At 43.2% G+C, this 20,903-nt stretch overlaps 1 protein-coding gene across 1 annotated transcript in view; it reads left to right on the top strand.

Annotated features, from left to right (window-relative positions):
* Positions 1-20,903, top strand: part of Fras1 (Fraser extracellular matrix complex subunit 1) — a 419,545-nt gene that overhangs the window by 335,128 nt on the left and 63,514 nt on the right. Inside the window, exons 42-47 of the mRNA XM_041671543.1 lie at positions 626-816; positions 1,795-1,948; positions 3,019-3,282; positions 5,324-5,512; positions 7,382-7,501; positions 7,742-7,921. Coding sequence (XP_041527477.1) covers positions 626-816; positions 1,795-1,948; positions 3,019-3,282; positions 5,324-5,512; positions 7,382-7,501; positions 7,742-7,921 — 1,098 coding nt within the window. The remainder of the gene's footprint in view (positions 1-625; positions 817-1,794; positions 1,949-3,018; positions 3,283-5,323; positions 5,513-7,381; positions 7,502-7,741; positions 7,922-20,903) is intronic.

The following is a 20,903-nucleotide window of genomic DNA, read 5'->3' as shown; positions in this document are numbered from 1 at the left end:
ATACATATACACATTTGATTACATGTATATGCAAATATTATTTGCATCTTATACATGCATGCATACATATATACATACATAAACATACACATGAAATTGTTAAAGAAATAAAGCTTAAAACAAGAAACTTTGAAGTCAAATGGAAAGGTACTGGAGAAGAAGTTCTAAACAGAATGAGCCATAGTCAACTTCTCTTATATAGAGAAATTGTTGACACTTGAAAGATAAACCAGACAGAGTGCTTTTGAAATTGCTGAAGTTTACATTAGAACACTGGCTATCGTGTTGCTGTTTATTCCCCAGTGTGTGATATAAATGATTAGAAAGAAACCAACCATTGATTCTGTGCTATGTAAAAGTTAAACAACTGAGTGGTTTCGGGTGCATCCTCTCACCTGTTTCCCTGTAGAGACAGCGAGACTGGTACTATCTGTTTATAGGTGGAGGATGGTCTTGGAAACACTCCCCAACCTAAGCCTTTTAGTTTCTGGGCTTCCACTCTGTCCTAACTCCGCCCACAATCATTCTTTCATCCCATGTTAATAACAATGTCTTCTTTTCTAAGTCAGCCCAGCGTTCGGGTACTCATCAGTTGAGGTAAATGCTTTCTCTTGATGTTATGCAGGGGATCGCTTTGGTCCAGGAGCCATCAGTGACCCAGAGGCATCGTTCCCTATTCAAGATGTCCTGGAAAACTACATTTACTACTTTCAGAGTGTTCATGAAAGCATTGAGCCGACCCATGATGTGTTTAGCTTTTATGTGAGCCATGGAAACAGTCGCTCTGAAATTCACAGCATCAATATCACCATTGAGGTAAGGATTTTAGCTGTTGGAGATGAAGCCTTCAGCCTTACACTAGCCCACTCTGAAAAGAGCCGTCCTTAAACCGTGTGATGTCCTAGTCTTAAACAAGCGCCCTTACATTGACTCACAAGCTAAGGGTTGGATGTGATCTTCATCTTCAAATATCAGTTTTAATACATAACCCTGACCTTCTGGAAATGTGTGAAATCATAGTTGGCATTTGGGGAAGGTCGGGGTTGGAAATCTGGATTTCTGTTTTAGTAGAACATGAATTTGTTCTGGGTGAAACAGTTTGGCGGAAGCAGAGAAGCCATGCCAGTCCCACATTAGATGAAAATAAACATATGCCCATTTTCTCTGATAATATCACATGTAGGTCTGCATACATACTTGCCTTTTTTAAAAATTCATTTATTCACTTAACAATAACACCAAAGAAATTTGATCCCCTATCCTGCACTTATTTTCATTTGAGAAACTATTATAATAGTCTTACTTTATGATATCAAAGAGAGGGAGAAAAAGATAAAAATCTCAGAATGGATGAATGCCCTCTGCTTTGGGAAAATAAAACGTGTGGGACTTTCAACAACTATAAGGTCCAGGATTGGAGCAGGGCTGGGAGGCAGCAGAGGAAGCTTTGCCAGTGTTGTGATGTTCTCTAGCTACGGTGGTATGTGAGGTCTTTGATCCTCAAATATACTTGTATTTCTAAATCATATGTCCATCATTTAAGTCTAGAAAAATATGGTCCACTGTACCCCTGGAAGACATCTTAGAAACTGTTTATAGAATTCTCATCAGCCTTCTGCTTCTGTGACTTTTTATTTTTAACTAATATTTGGACAAGGCAGAAGCACAGTGGACATTAATGCTGTGTGGCTAATGAGAGCTGTTGCAGTCATGACGTATTCCCTTGAGGCAGGCGTGCTTCTTCCTTCTTAAGCTAACATCTGTGTGAGACCCAGTCTTTTCTCCCTTAACCAGAGGAAGAATGATGAGCCTCCCAGGATGACCCTTTGGCCGCTCAGAGTGCGGCTGAGCTCAGGAGTGGTGATAAGCAATTCTTCCTTGAGCCTACGAGACCTGGACACCCCAGATAACGAGCTGATTTTTGTACTGATGAAAAAGCCTGACCACGGTAAGACACAAGCCACAGTGGAAAGCAGCGGCTTAATTGAGGTGCCTGACGGGTGGTGAGCACCGGCTTGCAGATTGCTTCCTTACTCCTTTTCCTTCCCTACTTACAGCCCATTCTTTGCATCCAAATATAATCAGATTCACAGCTAGCCAAGAGCCTTTGGAGTTGCGGGAGACACTGTTGTAAAAGCCTGCGTGCTAAGTAATTGGCATCTCTGAAATTCCACTTCAGCTCTTTCCTTGCTCTCCTGGTTTCAGTGTTTGCGTCTTACAAGGTGGATTTGTCATTTGCTCACCAAGGCTTCCTCGTGCAGCCTGTCCCTTATGTTAGAAGTCTCTTACGAACCTATTCTCTTTACAAGAGGAGCAGTCTTTAATTCAAAGCCAATGTTGGAACTGCTATGGGGATCCTCCACCCCCTCCTCTAAATGCCACACCCAAGCATTACCTAAAGCTCCAGAGCCACACCGTGTATCAGTCACTGTTAACACAGGCTGGCCTTTCAAAGCCTGAACTGCTGCTGTTGCGCAGGGTTGATGGTGGAAGAGACCACTGGCCACTGCATTTTCAGCTTGCCTTCCTTCACTTCCGCTTTCTCTGATGAAGCATTCTGAACTGTACCCTTGGGGTGTGTGACCCCTTAAAAAAACGAACCTCAATATGAGCATGCTTATCGCCTTCCTGAATGAAAAGGAGTTCAAAGCATAGGCCCTCGGTCTGCATCCTACAGGCAAAGGACAACGTGAAGTGTACTATTTACACTGCAGAAGGGAAAATAAAGTTCAGATCATGCAGTGAGTTTGAATCCAGGGAGGGAGATGTGATTTCTAAGCCACTATATTATGATTTCCCTCTTTCTCCTTAGGAGAGTTTTAACCTCAAGAGTGGGACTTTGTCCTTTTTTATTTATAGACAAGACCACAGGGCACAACCTAGTATTGGCACCAAGAATCTCTGAGATTGTTGATGTTCTATGTAGGCTTATGCTAGTTAGCAAAACTGGGCTATGTTTTGATGACTCAAATATCTAAAACCATTGTGTTTCTTTCTGTTCCTCTCTTGCTTCTGCAGGTCACCTACTCCGGAGGCACACTGCTTCTGACCCCCTAGAGAATGGGACTGTTCTAGACCAAGGCTCCTCTTTCACCTACCAGGATGTCCTGGCTGGGCTGGTCGGCTACTTACCTGGTGTCAATGATATGGCGGTAGATGAGTTTCGGTTCTCTCTCACTGATGGCCTTCATGTAGACGCGGGGAGGATGGAGATCTACATAGAACTGCCTACAGGCGACATGCCCCACTTAGCTATAAACCGAGGACTTCAGCTCTCAGCAGGTGTGGTAGTCCAACTTTCTGTCACGTGACACACATCTCCAAGAAGCATTGTAACAGGAAGCATATTTCTCTGGGCTCATGGTTTCACTGGCTTTCGTTCCTCATTGGCTGCCTCCGATGTTTCCTGTGCTAAGGAAAAACACCATGGCAAAAGCAGGCATAGTAGATCAGAGCGACTTGCCTTATATGACAAACAGGAAGTAGAGACAGACTAGGGACCAGAGCAATATCTAGCAATATCCGAGGTCATACCCCAATGACCTACTTCTTCAGCTAAGCCCACACCCTAACATTCTTAGCACCTTCCAGAAAAAATGGCATCAACTAAGAACCAAGCCTTCAACACATGAGCCCTTGAGAATATCCATATTCAAACCTTAGCAATTGTTTCTGCAGCCGTGGAGAGTAGCCTCATTTTTCCATACATGTAGAGTGTACCTTCTTCCATGCTGGTGTTGTGGGTGAACCTTAGGGGAGCTAGTCAACATTAAAGAAAAAGTAGAGTTTGGGGAAATTGCTGTTTACAAACACTGAGTTGTGGATAAGAAATATAAGCCAACGAAATTCCCTGGACAAGACACCTCTGTCTGAATTTGAGAACATTTTGTGCAATGTTTACCATGTTTTCAGTATCCTCAAAACCATAAGGTGCAGCTTAGACCCAAGCCTCCTGTAGCAGAGCCTCTGTCCAGCCAGCATCAGGGGACCCAACAACAAAAGAATTCTGGCCAGACTTCCAAGATGCATAATTTTTAAGAAAATTAAAAAGGCATGGGAGAGCAGTTGGGAGGCTACCAGGAATCAAAAGATTATGCAAATGCTTGCAAATTACTCTAGCTTCAAATTATCATACTTTTGCCATGTTTGGCAGCATTAAAAGAGCAATGGCATGCATTAGCCATGAACTTCCTATATAGTAAGATGAACAGGGAGTGGGCCTTGGACTCAAGTCTCAGTGACCTGGGATTCTAGGTTATCTAATCCTAGTTTGTACTGAAAAATAAATACACGGTATAAATAAAAATTGCAATTTTGAGAATTACCAAAGCTTCTAGATTTTCACTACTTCCAAACAGAGTGGTCTGATACTGTTTCATGGACTCTAGGAGAAGACCTGATTTTTTTCCCCAATTGAAGAAAAAGTACTCAATTGCTTAGAGTGTGGCAGGCAGCATGGAAATCAGAAAGTCCAAACCACTTCCCTCTGTCCTCCCAGACACAAGAGGTGTTATGGAGGGACCACAGGGATGAGGTCACATATACTGGGATACATGACACAAGAGGAACAGTGAGACTGGGGATATTCCATATTCTAGAAAACTCTGAGCAAGTCTGATCCTTGTCCCAAGGAAGCCATTGCCTCATTCGTCAAGGTCACTTACTAAGAGGTGCTTGGGTAGAGTGCTAAAGGCATTCTTGTCCGAAAATGTCTGCCACTCCGAATACCTGAACATGTGGCACAGATGGTGAGTGTTTACTAGTGTTGGTTGTTTGTAAGATGAGAAAGTATCCAAGCAGGAAGCCAAGGGCAGGACTCTGAGAAGCGTTTACGGTAAGTGTCTTGCCCCGTCTCCAGTTTCTACACAGCTCCTCAACCTGACCCTTGAGCTTAGTGTACCTTCTGACTTAGGAGACAACTGATTTTGACTGTTTCATCTGAGATGACAATGAGATATGTTTATGAGCTTATGTACAACTGTTTTTTTCTGATTTGGTTATACTAAAGACACCCAAGAGATTGAATCGAAGCAGATTCTAGATCTCGAACTTATTTGCGTCACAGAAGTATGCCTTACCAGGTTCTAACTGGCAGGCTATTACAAGAGCAAGCACTAGAGAGAGTAAAAGTGGACACAAACAAAGGGCATAGTTCTAAATGATTTTATTTAGGGAAATTGGAGTTTATTCAGCTGGAAATGCAGACAGGCAAATGCCTGGTACATGGGCCCAAGTAACGTGCGATAAAAAAAAAAAAAATCATTTGGCATCCCATTTGAAGGCAATGGTGGTGAATGACCTTCTCTCTCCCATTCTTCCCCAGGGTCTGTAGCACGCATCACAGAGCGGGACTTGAAAGCGACAGATGCTGACTCAGATGACGGCCAGGTTATATACATCATGAAGGAAGACCCTGGTGCAGGGCGCCTGCAGATGGCGAAGCCTGAACCCCCGGAGCAAATCTCTGTTAGAGGCCCCATCCGCAGCTTCAGCCAGGCAGATGTTAACCAAGGTCAGCCTATTTCCCCCTGCCTGTCCAGGTTCCCTATGCTCTGTCTGGTATAATAAAGGGGGGTTAAGTGCCTGGCAGCTTATGGCAGGAACCCATGCGTTCTTTGATTCTGATATGAGCTGAGTTATAGCTTCATTTTTTTTCTTGGTCTCGCTTTTCTTTTGTTCTAAAAAAAGAGAGAGCTATTTTTTTAGGCAAAAAAAATGTATTTTCTGAGAAATTTGAGGCTATGATAGCGGGAAAAGATATCATTTTGTCTTGCTGCGTTGCTAAAAAGTATGTGTGCGAGAGTAAAAGAGAAAAGAAGCGAGTCGAGATGGATTATGGTAAAAATTATGCCTTTCTTAGGTGAGCAATTTATATCTCTTCCTGGCTCCCCAAAGAGCACAAGTTAATGAACTAAGCGAAATGGAAGGGCATAAATTGGAGCTGCCTGGGGGAGATTACACGGCTCATCCCTCCTTCAGGAAATGCTGATGTCATGCAAAGGCCTGAATGTTAAATGCTACACAGTTACTGTGCAGTGCTCTTAGGGCTAGAGAGGGAAAGAGTCCAAAGCCATGTGACCCCGTGCAATTCCTTTTAGAGGTAGAAATATGTCCATCCCTCCCCCCCCCACACACACACAAGGAACAGGACTATGGGCTCTGTCGGTGTGCTGACACCTCAACCCGAGAGCAGCTGGGTGTTCACTGGGTCTGTGGGTCATTGAAGAGGTGCAGTGAGCTACAGCATTATCGTAGTTATTGGTCATCAAAGAGGTGCAGTGAGCTACAGCATTATCGTAGTTATTTAGTTCCTGCATCCTCTGTGCCTCCCAGTGAAGACTTAGATGTGGCAGCTCTTCCGAGGGTCTGGTTCCGTATACACTGACGGGTCCATGCAAATGATTCGAGCTGACAGAATGGGATGCACTGTTTTCTTTTTATGGAGCTTTTCTGACTTCTTTGTGAAGATTATGTGCCAATTTATCTATCTGTTGAATGTAGCCTGCAGCATGATTAATAAAAACTCAGAGACAGATATTGGGGTTCATCCTGAAGATCAGAAAAGCAAAGTAGTCAGTCACTGGCTCTTACCTCTCCTTAGTCAGGAAATGGTGATCCTGCCTCCAGGAATCTCAGAATGAGACTGAGCCTGAGAGCTGTCTCCTCCCATCTTATATTCCTCTCTAGTGCTGGGATTAAAGGCATGTACCATTGGGATTAAAGGCATGTACTGTCCGGTTTCTATGGCAACTAATGTAGCTACTGGGATTAAAGGTGTGTGTTACCACTACCTGGTTAGGCTGACCAGTGGGGCTGTTTTACTCTCTGATCTTCAAGCAAGCTTTATTTATTAAAGTACAAATGAAATACCACTACAGTAGCTGGTGGTCTTCCGTGTACTGGGCCATGGGAAGGGAAAGGGTCCTGAGAGGCAGACCACGGGCCTGTACTCTCTTGCCTTGTGATGTGGGTACGTTGGAGGGTCTCTCCAAATGATGTGGGCGTGGTCAGTGCACATTGAACACATGTGCAATTTCACCCATCTAGTCATTCTGATTATTTATGTAGTTATAAGGCCATCTTGGAACCTAAGCTAGGTCCTTCAAAAACACTGAGCATAAGAAATGTCACTTGGAGGAAATTTGTTATGGGGAGGTTTTAGGATATGAGGAAGTCAGTGGTAGCAGAGGAAGAGAAAAGATGAAAACTTAAGATTTCAACGTCAAAATGGTGCCAAGTGGGGAAGATGTAAACGGAGTCCTTGGTGTGAACACCACCTGAAGTTCCACCTCTCACTTCAGAAATAAGTAGCAAACAGAACTAATAACAAATCTTATTTTTGTTTTTTTTTGTTTGTTTGTTTTTCTCCTCCTTTTTATAGGGCACATAGAATACAGCCATGCACCAGGAGAACATGGTGGGAGTTTTGCTTTTAAATTTGATGTGGTTGATGGAGAAGGCAATAAGTTGGCTGACCAGTCATTCGCCATCAGTGTTTTGGGTAAGGGGTGTCAGGTTTTCCAGCAGAAAACAGCAGCTCTGTAGTCTCCATGTGTTTGCTTTGGAGCTTGAGCCCTCCTTCCTTCCACACATGTGGTAAAGGTGAAAATCTAAAACTGTCCCCTTGCTGAGGCCTTTGAGAGACAGCTCCGATTCTGCTGAGCCTACCTCCTGGGCACCAGACCTGGAGCTGGGGGGCTGCAAACTTCCCACGATGAACCATTGTTTCTGGTATTTTCAGAAGCCAAATCCCCACCGGTCATCACCACCAATAAAGGGCTGGTCCTGGATGAGAACTCAATGAAGAAAATCAGTACTGCGCAGCTCTCAGCTACTGATGAGGATAGCGAGCCTGCAGAACTGATCTACAGAATCACGGCCCAACCCCTGCTGGGCCGCCTGGAGCATGTGGCATCACCAGGTATGTGGGCATCTCTTGCTCCATCCTGCAGACTCAGTAAGTGCTGGGGACTGCTGCGTTCTGTGCATATACACCCACAGTCTGTCTTAATTTTCTTTATTTTCTGCCTCACTAATTTTTACCATTATATGCTTGTACATTGTATACAATACAATTGGTACATTGTATTTGGTATACATTAAACACTTTATAATAGTTGGTAAAACTAAATTAGAAAAAAAAATGACCATGTGGAGTAAGGAAATAGCTCCTTGGAGGTGGGTATAACCTAAATATGAGTAAAACCCTGGATGTGACCATTAGAAACACACACACACAAAAAAAAAAAAAACCTATTATTTTAGGTAAACACTCATCTCCATAATTAGATAGCCAAAATCTTTAAACTATACCCTCTGCTCTTTTACATTAACTCGACTGCCATGCACAGTATTTAAATATTGACCTCAATAGGGACTGTAACTCAGTGGTCTGGTGTGTATTTAGCATACATGAGGCCTTGGGCTCAGTCCCCAGCACCAGGGGGGAGAAAAACGGAATTCAACAGAGGGTGAAGGAGAATGTGTGCCAGACAAGACTGCAGTTCAGCAGCTACTTAGGAAGCAATGATGAACGAAATGAATCCTTACCCTCTGAATTTCTCTACTGTGGGGTAGGGAACCTTCCTAGATCCTGTAACTCGGGGAAGACAGGTGGAGTTGAAGGAGTCCAAAAACCAGAAAGTCCACACTGAGTAGGGTTTCAGTATGACCCTAGGAGTCAGAGTTCAGGGAAGTTAGGTTTGCATTCTTTTCAGAGGTGGAAAAAGTAGAAACCAACAAAAGTGGACCATATTACCATAGTCTAAAATAGTAGGAGTTAGGACTCATGGGTACATTTGCATACTGCGGAGAGTCCTCCATGCTGTGATAGATCATCTCTGCTCACCAGAAAAAAAAATTAGAGTATCACTGTAGACTTTTGAGCAGGGGAGGAAGTCAAATACCCGATGGAAAGAAATGGGGGAATGAAAAGTGAGACAATGGCCATGGTAAGGAAGGTTCCACACCAGGCCTGTAGATTGCAATGAGGCTTCTTCATCTGCACAGGCAACTGTGGCAACATAAAGGGGGAATTTGAGAATGACTGACAGGTCCCTTTGAAATACTCACTCAGGTGATCCAGGAGAAGGAGAATGAGAGAAGAGGGAAGGGGTTTCAGGGGAGAACCTGTAGAATCTGGCAGTTGTATGGCGTGAGGGTCCCAGATACTTGCCCACTAAATCTAAAGGTAGAATTGCCGTCACTTCTTAGAAGCAGGGACACCTTGAAAGGTGTAGGTCTTTCTTGGAATTTCCTTGGATTTTATATGACAAATTCTTCAATCCATGCAAAACATCAAGTCCGGGGACATGGCTGCCCTTCCAGACTCGTCTTCTCATGCAGAGTCAAGCATAAGCAGACAAACACGGGAATCTCTGCCACAGACCAGGGATTGTTAGGGATGCTGAGGATGGCATGAGCATTCAGAGGCACAGTGGGAAGCGGGGAAGTCCTCCCTCACAAGAGGATGACATTTGAGGAAAGTTGAAGACAGAGAAGGAGTTGGCCATGCTGGTGAATAAGAAGAAAAAGAATTGGCAGAGGCGTGAGCAACTGTAATATCCTGGAGAGGGCTCAGCCAGGCAAGTCACTCTCAGAGCTCAGTTAGAAGGACAGTGTGCTTTAAAAGGTAGAGGGGAAAGGTTGAGAGGCCTCCCTTGGCCCCACCTGGTGGTAGAGAGGGTGCCCAGTGCATGTGGAAGGAGGGTCCAGAAAGGAATGAGCAGATTGGCAAATTAAAGCAGGCAGCCTTCCCTTTTGTCCCAGAGTTCCTGTGGGAAATATGCAGATTAGCACCCTCTATACCTTGCTGCCTGAGATAGTTAATAACTAATTCATACGCTAATTGCTTCTGCCAGAATTCTGTCAGGTTGCTGATTGTATCTCCACAAAGATGAAAGGGCAGGCTCTTGGCTGTGGTGTTGGGTGGAGGCGAGTGAACAGATTTAAAAAGCCCCCCAGCTTCATGCAAGGAAGGCCTTGCCAGTTGCCCACCTACTGGGCAGTCCCAGCCCTTGTTCTCCTCTGACCCCAGGCTGCTTCACAGTCCTATGGGGTGGGACTGCCTGCGATTTCTCTTTTTCTCTTTCAATTCTGCTAAGACCAAACTGTACCTGTTTCAGGAGATACCATACCCTTGCCTCTTCCAGGGATGGTACCCCACCAAAGGCAGAAGGATTCCCATTTTACCTAGGATGTTGCTTTATCTGCTCTTTCCGAACAGACTTACTGCCTAGTAAGATGCTTGATGCTAGCAGAGTCAAAAGAGTTATGTGAAACCTCTTGTTTTCCCCCATGTGAACTGTGCAGAAGGTAGGTATGAGCCTCCCACTGCTGAGAGGCAAGGCTGGGGGTCCAGGCCTCATGGAGCTCTGATTCAGGTTAGAAGACCACTCTGTCACCCTGACCTTTCCCTCCTCCCCTATTCCCTAATGACTTTTTTTTTTCTTGGGAAATTAGAATCAAGACTGATACTAACTAGGAAAAAAGCTAAGATACTAGAACAAAACAAAACAAACAAACAAACAAAAAAGCCCAGAAAGCACGAAATGTATTTTCTATCACAGAATGATCTAGAGGCCTAAGGTGGGAGGTAGCTCCACCTCTGGTTCATGGTGGCTGCTGTAGTTGACTTGTGCAGAAGGAAGAAAGCCAGGGGCTCGGATCCCATGTACTGTGTGTTTTAGTAGCACTGCGGGATGGACAAACGTCACTCTTGTGTGGTGATGTCCACACACATCTGAGAGGTGGAGACAAATGGAGCATCTCCCTGGGCACCCAGTTGCTTACATTTTTCACTCAGGGAGGAATAACATTAGAATATAGCTCTCTCCAGCATGGCAATACCAGGGACCAAGAGCTTGTCACTCCTAAGGTGTAGTCACACTGACTCAAATACTGGGAGGGGTAGTGGTAGCTAGATAGACCTTTAGAGGATAGAGATAGAGGGCCATACTATGTCTTGCAATGAAATAGCTCTTTCCTGAACCAAATAATTACTACTATAATAAAACTCCTATATTGCTATTAACGAGAAACTGTGACAATCAAACCAAAATCTGTATCCTTGTCCCGATTTTAATTTTATTCCCCCTCAAGTGTATTGATAGCATTGAGGCTCTAGCAGGCAACAGAACATACAGCTCTGACCCCTTAATGATTTCTCTTCCCTCCAAGGACCTCAGGACGTGTGGAGTAGCTGCTGTCCCTAGCATACTTAAGGAATCCTGCTGGATTCCTCTTGCAGGTACAACACACCATCCTCAAAGTTGAAGTGAAGTACTGCTTTCTTAAATCCCTCAAAAACAATGAGGCCCAGTGACCGGCCCTCTGCTGATGGGTCACCAGCACTTATGTCAAAATGCAAGGTTGTCCCAGTGGCCTTGATCCCTGCCAGAACCACTAGGTGCCCAACCTGAGAATCGGATGACCTTTCTGGGTGATGGCATCTCATTTAGTAAGGGTGGAGTTTGACTTCTGGCCCACAGGAGTACTGCCAGGGAACCCCAAAGGCAGGTCTCTCCATCTGTAAGCACCAAAGTATCTTGATTCTGTTTGAGGCATTGACTAAGGAGATGTGCTGTTCACAGAGTCTAGGTCCACTTAGCCTCTGTGAATGGTACAGTACATGAGGAGGCTCATTCCCCAAACCTTCTAAAAATGTGCATTTTCCACCATTCTGAGAGCTGCATGCCTACCTTAAGAGATCTCCTTGCTCCCAAATTGTAGCGGCGTAAATGAATGCAGACAGATTGTAAAAAATATATACAGCTTTAATGGGGAAATAGACTTACAGTACCACAGTTCCCGAGGAGAACAGGAAGCAGAAGGGGCGGCTGGGCGCACACCCGGGAGATTTATAGGTAGACATTAGCCCAAGGCAAACACGCCCCCTAAGGCTGGGCTTAACCCTACATCTCCCCCTTTTGTCTAAATAAGACAGAACTAAACCAAATACAACTATATATACAATAATAACAAATAATAAATATAACAAACAATATTGAGAACAAAAGTTTTGCTAGACATTCTATCTCAAGAAGTCTAAATAATGTAGAGAGTAACTACAATTATATAATCTTCAACTCCGTCAAAGATCTGAAAAGGGAATAAATATTACTTAACAGACGAGAGATATCCAAAATGTGCAACAATTGACAGAGACAACTGACTACCTGGGCAATCACCCAAAGTCTTGTTTGCAATGTTGAGTCAACCAATTTTGGCTAAGGCCTAACATAACTGACATAACATTAATAAATGCAAGGAACTTTCTTAGAATTATCCTAACCTGTCTTGGCAAGATAAGACAATCTTGTTTCATATCTTTGTCAGTAGTTGAGGTATGGGCTTTTCTTAACCCCAAGGCCAGTTCTGCCAAGAAGACAAGCTCCCAGTGGAGTGTCTTTGGTGCTCAACGTTCTCTCGGGAGTAGAGTGGCGTTGCCAGGAGTAATTGTGTCTCATTGGCACAGAATTCTAGGTTAGATTAAAGGCCATTTTCTACAGCTCTTTGAAGAGGCTGAAGATTATACTATCTATACTAAATATAATCTCTATGTATCTAAAAGACCTGATTAACCTAAAAATAAATATGACAAACATATAATTCTCAATACCTATCTAACTTGAAGACTAAGAGAATAAACAACTGTGCAATATATGAAGACAATGATCTTCAACTGTAAACAATGTTATTATATAAATAGTATCAGAGGTAGAAATGTACATTGTAATATGGTAGATGTATCAATACAATATAGACAAAGTTATAACCATACTCTTATACAAAAATAGAGGTAGGAACACTCACATTCAATATTCAATATATCAATATAAAGGAAACAGTACCAATACAATTTCCTAAAAACAGTAATTCACAAATACCAATCATCCCATCAAACCAGTCAATCCCTTTTTTTTTTCGAAAATACCCCTAATTCCATAAAATATCTCCCCATCCCCTAAACCCTGAACCAACCACTAAAAGATGTCCCTAACCCTGATGGCAAACTCTGTTGGGAGAGGGGACCTCGTCCTCTAAAATTGCTTCTAGCTGACATGGGGGCGACGTTCTTCTTAGGGGCTCCTGTGAAATCACATGAGGGTAAAATTCCCAAATTAACCTTTGACCTAAGAAAATTATAACTAGTCTCTGAGCGTTTTGAGAAGGTCCGGCCAGAATGTTGTCAAAAATGTGCACCATTCCAAATTGTCTCATGCCGTTGGTACCAAAAAACAGGTTTAATTTTAGCGCTTAAAAAAATATTCATGACGTCATAAAAAACAGATTGAGTTGATGTCGTAGGGCCCCATCTTCATCCTGGAAACTTTAAAGATTACTGTAGGGAAAGTTGTTGCTTGTTATGGGAAATTTAAACATTAACAACAAGGACATATACTGACATATAAAAAAAAAGGCACAGATATGAGGAAAGGCAAAGAAAGTTTATCAAGTATATAATTATTCTTATTCTGTCCCGTTTCATGGCTCCTGACCTGAGACAGAAACTCTGAAATATCTCTTATCAAGAGGCTTGGAGTTGAAGAGGGACCGAGCCATAGTCCAACTCCAAAACCAGCTCTACATATTTATAAAGAAATGTTTAATAAGACATATATATATATATATATATAATTTAATACTTACAGAATATGTCCAACCATCAGTAATTAAATATTCAGGGTCCCTTAAATTCTTTGAAGATGAGTATTTTCCTGTGGAGATAAGAAAAGAACCCTGCCCCCAACCTATCTGTATTTCTTACCATCAGTATGTTAGCCATCCTTGTGAAAGAATTGTTATTTATCTTTTCCACGTGGCTTCTCTTCTTCAAACCAAATCTTTATATTAATTTTGACGGTATCCACAATTTTTCCTCACCTGTGGAGACAAGAGCAAAACCCCTTCCCCAGCGCAGCACATCTCCTGGCTTCCATTGTGAGGTCAGCACATCCATGAAATAAACTGGTTGATTTTGTTCAGTAGACTTTTACATTATCCAATGTCTTTCTGCAGCCGTTGTTCCCTTCTCATTAGCGTTGAGAAAATTCAAGGTTAACAAATCATTATGTAACCTATTTCTGGGGGTGTTTTCCACCCCTTTCTGTTTGTTCAACATATCCTTTATAGTTCGATTTGATTTTTCTATGACTGCTTGACCTGTAGGATTGTATGGTATACCTGTAACATGCTTGATATTGTAATAGTCAAAAAACCGTTTCATTTTCCTAGAGACATAAGCAGGACCATTATCTGTCTTTATTTGTGTAGGTATACCCATGATAGCCATGACTTCTAATAAATGAGTGATTACTGAATCAGCTTTTTCTGAACTTAAAGCAGTTGCCCACTGAAAGCCTGAATAAGTGTCAATGATGTGATGAACATATTTTAATTTGCCAAATTCTGCAAAGTGGAACACATCCATCTGCCAGATTTCATTCCTTTGGGTGCTCTTTGGATTAGCCCCTGCAGGCAGTGGCATTTGGTTATAGAAAGAGCAAGTAGGGCATTTCTTTACAATCTCCTTAGCTTGTTGCCATGTAATAGAAAACTCCTTCTTCAAACCTTTGCTATTAACATGAATTTTTTTATGAAATTCAGAGGCTTGTAGCACACTACCAATAAATAATTGATCAATTTCTGCATTACCTTGTGCTAGAGGACCTGGCAGACCCCTATAGGATTGGATGTGTGTTATGTACATAGGGCAAAGCCTGTTCCTGATCAAATCTTGAACCTGGATAAACAATGAGGTTAGTTCTGTATCATCAGGTATAAATTCAGCAGTTTCAATATGTAAAATAACTCTTTCTGTATTGTGAATCAGTAACTATATTAATAGGTTCTTTAAGATCCCTTAGCACCATAAGAATGGCATATAATTCTGCCTTCTGGACAGAATCATAAGGACTTTGTTCCACCTTACCCAAGGCTTCTGATTTGTAACCTGCCTTCCCTGATTTATTGGCATCAGTATAGAATGTATGCAAATTAGCTTGTTCCTGAGGGTCGGAAAAGAGCCCTTCACCTAGAATTTTATCTAGGGAAATGTCAATTCCCTTCGCTTTTTCCTGCTGTTCTAAAAGTCTAGCCTCTTGCCTAAATAAGCATTTCCATTTCAATTACGGTCCACTCTCAAGTACCGCAGAGCTCAGCTGAAGCCAGTCTGAGGGGGTTGCTCTGCTTGTTGTGGCCCAAGATTTTAGTATCTCTTTAACAAAAGAGGTGTGCATCCCAAAAGTCATGACAGCCTGTTTAATTTCTTTGAGATCATTCATACGGATGGGCTCCCATGTATCTTCCTTGATGACCCTAGGGTTTCTGGAACCAATCACCTTCTCTGCTGTTATTACTGGAAAGGCAGGTAGAGCTGTAGGTAGAGCTTTGTGGAAATTGTCCCGGAGGGATTTACCCACAGATATAGTTAAAATTTGCCTTTCTACCCTTTGCTCTTCTTCATCAGAATTTAGAAATTCCTCAATCTTTTCAATTCTATTCACCATTGCCTTCTGCAATGCCTGCATCTCCTGTCCAGAATTATGTTCCAATGCCTTCATTGAGGATTCTAAAGTATGAAGTTTGTCCATTAGAGATAACTTGTCATCTTTGGACATAATTTTTATGGCATAAACCGTGCCTTCTTGTATTGACAATCTTTCTGCCAATCTGTCATAAGCTTTAGACAAAATTTGATTGTCACATTCAGTGGTTTTGATTCTCTCAGTTAATGTTTCATTTCCTACAGAAAGGGACTGAAGCTTACGATCCAAATCAGCTGTTCCCTCTTCCATAGTAATGAATTTCTCCTTAATATCAGCCACTAATGTTTCAGTTCCTACAGAAAGGGACTGAAGCTTATCATCCAAATCAGCTGTTCCTTCTTCCATAGTAATGAATTTCTCCTTAACATCAGCCTGTACCTTTTCTAAATTTTGCTCAGTTGGCCGAGTCATGTTAAACAAAGATCTGTTCTCTTCCTGAAGAACTTTAAACTGATTCTTGAGAAGATTGTTGTCATTCTCAATTGTTTTTAAACGTTCAACCTCTGCCTTAAGAATCCTGGATTCGTCTCGTAAAGACTTTATCATATTTCTATTATCAAACCACATACTACCAAGGAAAACTACAAATCCCAGAAAGATCCATAGATGTGGGATGGCAGACACCTCTTATAAAATCTCCCACATGGTACACTTAAAAAAATCTGTTAAAGTCTTGAATGATAACGTTTTCAGACATTTTATTTATAAAAGAAATTTTTTTTTACCTGCAATGACCGGTTCCTGCCAGTGGTGACGAAAGAGTCCACTTGAGTCCACATGGCCTAAGTCTGAAACAATTGACTCGAAACCAAAAGTTGGAGCAGACACCAGGCTGATAAATAGCAATGTGTGTGTGTGTGGGGGGGGGGGGCAGGAAGCCCGGCAGAGCCAAGGCCGAACTAAGCCACCGCGGGGAGGGGATGCAGAGCAGTGCTGTGTACTGATCACGTTGTTACAGAGGCGCTTGTACCACTGTCGGGCAGGGCGGGGCACACAGACTCATGGTGCGGGGCTGATTCCTAACAGCCATGGCTAAGTCTCCCATCAGGAGTCCCATTTGCCAACTTTCTAGCAAGCGCCAGGAAAAATCGAGTCGCTGTAGATGTTCAGTGACTCAGAATCTCAGCTGCTTCTGCCACCGTAGTCGGGCAGAGTGAACCGGCAAGGCGCTTTGCTGAGAGGGTACAATCTGCACGGAGGGAGAGGCCTCTGGAGTGAGGGGTGCCGCTGGCTCCCAGCGGTTGCCCCCAGGAGGCTCTGATTTGGGGCAGGTATCCGCAAAGCCTCACTAGGTGCCAAGATGTAGCGGCAAAATGAATGCAGACATTGTAAAAAAATATATACAGCTTTAATGGGGAAATAGACTTACAGTACCACGGTTCCCGCGGAGAACAGGAAGCAGAAGGGGCAGCTGGGCGCGCGGGCAGATTTATAGGTAAACATTAGCCTGAGGCAAACACGCCCCCTAAGGCTGGGCTTAACCATACACCAAATCTTAAGTCAAGCAACTAAATAGTTAGTTCTTCCTTTGTGTATTTACTAATCGCTTGAAGCCTGTTGTTCATTACAAGCGCACCATTGTCCTTTCAGGCTGAATTATTATTTGGTGCAGGGTGGATCGCATGTGGCTGTTGTGAGCCACAGGAAAGGGTCCTGCACTAAAAGCTAATTTACCACAGTGTTGCCATAACTTGTGGCTTTTTGACCTTGCTTCCAAGACCTCCCTTCTCAGAGGCACTTCAGTCATCCACACACACACCCAAAAAAAATACATGGCTACCTTTCAAACATAGATCTCTTCCCTTTTCCTACCTCAGTTTGTTACCATTCTCAGTTCTTGGCTTTCCCAGCAAGGTTTCAGAATGAATGGAGTACATGTGAGAGTCTAGCTGGCTTGCACACGTAATGCTGGGCACAAGAGAGGAGTAGAGAAGATAGCAGAGTGAGGATGTCAGGGCAGGCTCAGATGCTCTGTCTCAGGCCCAGGATGGCCCCTAGGCTGAGACAACAGCTGGGTAGATTAAGCCCAGTTGTATGTGCATGTATAATCAGACCAGTCAGGTTTCTCATGCCTCAATACTTTCCAGCTTAAACAGAATCTGTTCATCTGTGTTCTCTCTTATATAGTCAGGCCGCCGTGAGGGAGCACGTGGGTTAGTGCATAACTAACCGTCAGCAGTGCTGCTCTGGGCAGGGCAGGAGGTACCCTTGGGAGTATTGCTTTTACTTGTCATATAGAAATAGTTCTCTCACTGGTACGCTTGCTCTGTTTCTTTTATTAAGAACATTGCATAATTTATGTGGCTTCAGACATAGCCACCACTGTACAGGGCAAACAAAATCAAGTAGATGACCTCACCATTCACCGTTTTTGTTGATTCCTCTGACATGGCTAGACCCTTCCAGTTTCATGATGTGGGAGTGATTTCTTTTTAATCTGTTGTTTTTATTGGTTAATTAATAAAAAAAACTGCCTAGGCCCATTTGATAGGCTAACCCTTAGGTGGGTGGAGTAAACAGAACAGAATGCTGGAAGAAAGAAGCTAAGTCAGGGAGTCGCCATGATTCTCCCACTCCAGACAGACTCAGGTTAAGATCTTCCCTGGTAAGCCACCTCGTGGGCTACACAAATTATTAGAAATGGGTTAGATCAATATATAAGAGCTAGCCAATAAGAGACTAAAACTAATGGGACAAGCAGTGCTTAAAAGAATGCAGTTTCCTTGTAATTATTTAGGGGCATAAGCTAGCCATGCGGGCAGCCGGGAGCCGGGAACATAGCCCCACCTCTCCTATTACAACAGTTTCAGAGATGGCAAGAGTAAAAGAAGATATAGTCAAGCTCTGTGTTGTATGACTTCCTCCAGCTTATGCAGCTCCTAAGAGCGGATAGGAAACATTAAACATTAGAGACTTCATGATTTTCTTTCTGCTTTTCAATTACGTCAGCTGTTCCCTGCCCTGAGCAAATGCTACTGCCATGAGGATGTGTTTAAAAACAATGATATCCAGCCCCTACCTGGACCCAAGGACAAAAGGCTCTCAGGAATAGAGCTCAAATATGAGTGTCCTTTCAAAGCAGCTTGTGGGGCTGGGGAGGTAACTTGGTAAAGTGCTTGTCACTCAGCAGGAGGGCCTGAATTCAGATCCTCTGTACCCACATGAAAGCCAGACACAGTAGGCATATCAGTAAACTTAGCACCAAGAAGGCAGCAACAATTCTTTGGGCTTGGTGCTTAGCCAGTTAAACCAATGGGTGAACCTCAGCTTCATGGGGAGACCCTGCTCCAAAAAATAATAAGAGAACCTGGAGAAATGGCTCAGCAGTTAAAAGGACTTGCCGCTGCTTCAGAGAACCCAGGGGTTTGGTTCCCAGTACTAACTAATAGCAGCTAACAACCATTTGTAACTTCAGGTCCAGAGGGTCCAATGCCCCTTTTTGGCCTCTGGAGTCACTGCGCACACATCATGTGCAGACATGCATTCAGGCAAAACATCCATATGCATAAATTAACAATCAATAATTCCTCTTTGAAAATTGATGAGAACAACTGAGGAAGATATATCATGTAAACCTCTGTGACCCACACACATCTGTACACACACACACACACACACACACACACACACACACGAGGAAAACTTCCTTCCTCCCTTAAACCAGTATTCATTGAACAACTTTGACAAAAACAAAACAAATAAATGTTCTAAACTTGGAGATATAAATGCCCACATGTATTTCAGCAGAAGCCAGAGGGTGTCCAGAGGACAGAGAATTCTCAGAGAGAACAAGGTTGTTGGAGAGCAACTCCTTGGAAGTGTTCACCAACACAGGGCTCCTTATTCCAGCCTCTCTGTGTTGTGACGCAATACACCAACACACACATTCTTAGCCTGAGCTCTCCTAGCAAAGAGGCTCCTTGGTGTGTCAGGGTTATTGGTGTCACAGACTGGGTAGCATAAACAATGGGAGCTTCTTTTCCCAAATTTGGAGGCCAGAAGTTCAAAGTGCGGTGTGGGTAGGCTAGGGTCCTTTGTTGTGAGTGAAGGGTCTGTGCAGCCTCTCTCCTTGTCATGTAAATGACTGTCTTCTGTCCACTTGCTGGCACACACACCCTCGCCCCCAGGATCAGTCTACCCCGACTTGCATTTCTTCTGACTCTAGCCACACTGAGTTGGCACCCGCCTTAACAGCCTCTTGCCCTCTATCTCACATATGTGGACCCTGTTTCCAGAGAAGATTACTTTGCAGTACGAAAAGTTGAGATTTCTTCGCATGATTTAAAGTGAGGGCAAACACAGTTGTGCCCCCAAGCAAGATGCTGTGGAATAACTCAGAATCCAGGAAGTAGAGAGGTTCCCATCCCCCTCCCCCCCCACACACACACAAGCCCAGCTGTAGGGGACACAGCATGACAGGACCCCTTACTGCTTGCAGCAGTATCACCCAACATCCCTTTAAGAAGGAATTTTTTTTTTTTTTTGAAGAGGCTTTTGTCCACCTATTTTCCTGACCTGGACCAGGCTTTCTCTAATGTGAGGGCCTTCCGGGAGAATTGAAAAAACTGACAGGGTTAATATGGGTCTCTTGTCATGCTGCCAGATACATAGTTTAACCAGCAGGCTGGTGACTCAAAACACCTTCAATGGGATTAAAAGTCTTCAAGTCTTTCAAACAACAGCTACCTGCTGCGACAGCCAGGAGGGACTGTGCTCTCAGAAAAACCTTCTGCTGACAAGAGAGTGACTGGCCTTGTCCAACACCCAATTAAAAAAGGCTAAACTTCTAAAAAGAAAAGGTGTACGGAGACTGCGAATCTATTCAGTAGAACCTGCTAGATATAAGTGGTAGTGGCAGAATGAATCGTGTTCACCAGACACTGGGTGGCTGTGGCTTACCAGGTCCTATTCTAGATGCATACTATGGAGAAGAACGTGTGTGTGCATGTACATACGCACATGCACACAAATCCATGTCTTCTTGAAGTTCACGGTCTACCCGCAGTTCTTGATTTTTCTGGTAGGTAAGCATGTGTATCATTTAAATAATATTTAACTCCATCAAGCCCAGCAGTTTAGAAAAGAGTGAGGCTATGATTCATGAAGTATATTTGAAGGACAGTTAAAATATATTATCATGGTACTATTTCAGTGGTAGACATATGAATCACATGTGTGATTCCTACTCTCCTGTGTCTTTTTATATGTTCTTTAGTAGACATATACTACTATTTTCCTGAAAATTTTATGAGTAAAGGTGAAACCCAAGATGTCCAGGTGACTCTTAACCGTAAGAACTAAGAGACCTCAGCTTTAGAACGGAACTCTCTTGGGTTCCAGCCCCCTCACTGCCCT

This window comes from Microtus oregoni, unplaced genomic scaffold, assembly GCF_018167655.1.
Source record: "Microtus oregoni isolate MIOR12 unplaced genomic scaffold, Mior012 000021F_ref0000039, whole genome shotgun sequence".
Lineage (NCBI taxonomy): Eukaryota > Metazoa > Chordata > Mammalia > Rodentia > Cricetidae > Microtus > Microtus oregoni.
Note: the sequence above shows the minus strand (reverse complement) of the source record. Positions and strands in the feature narration are given on the sequence as shown.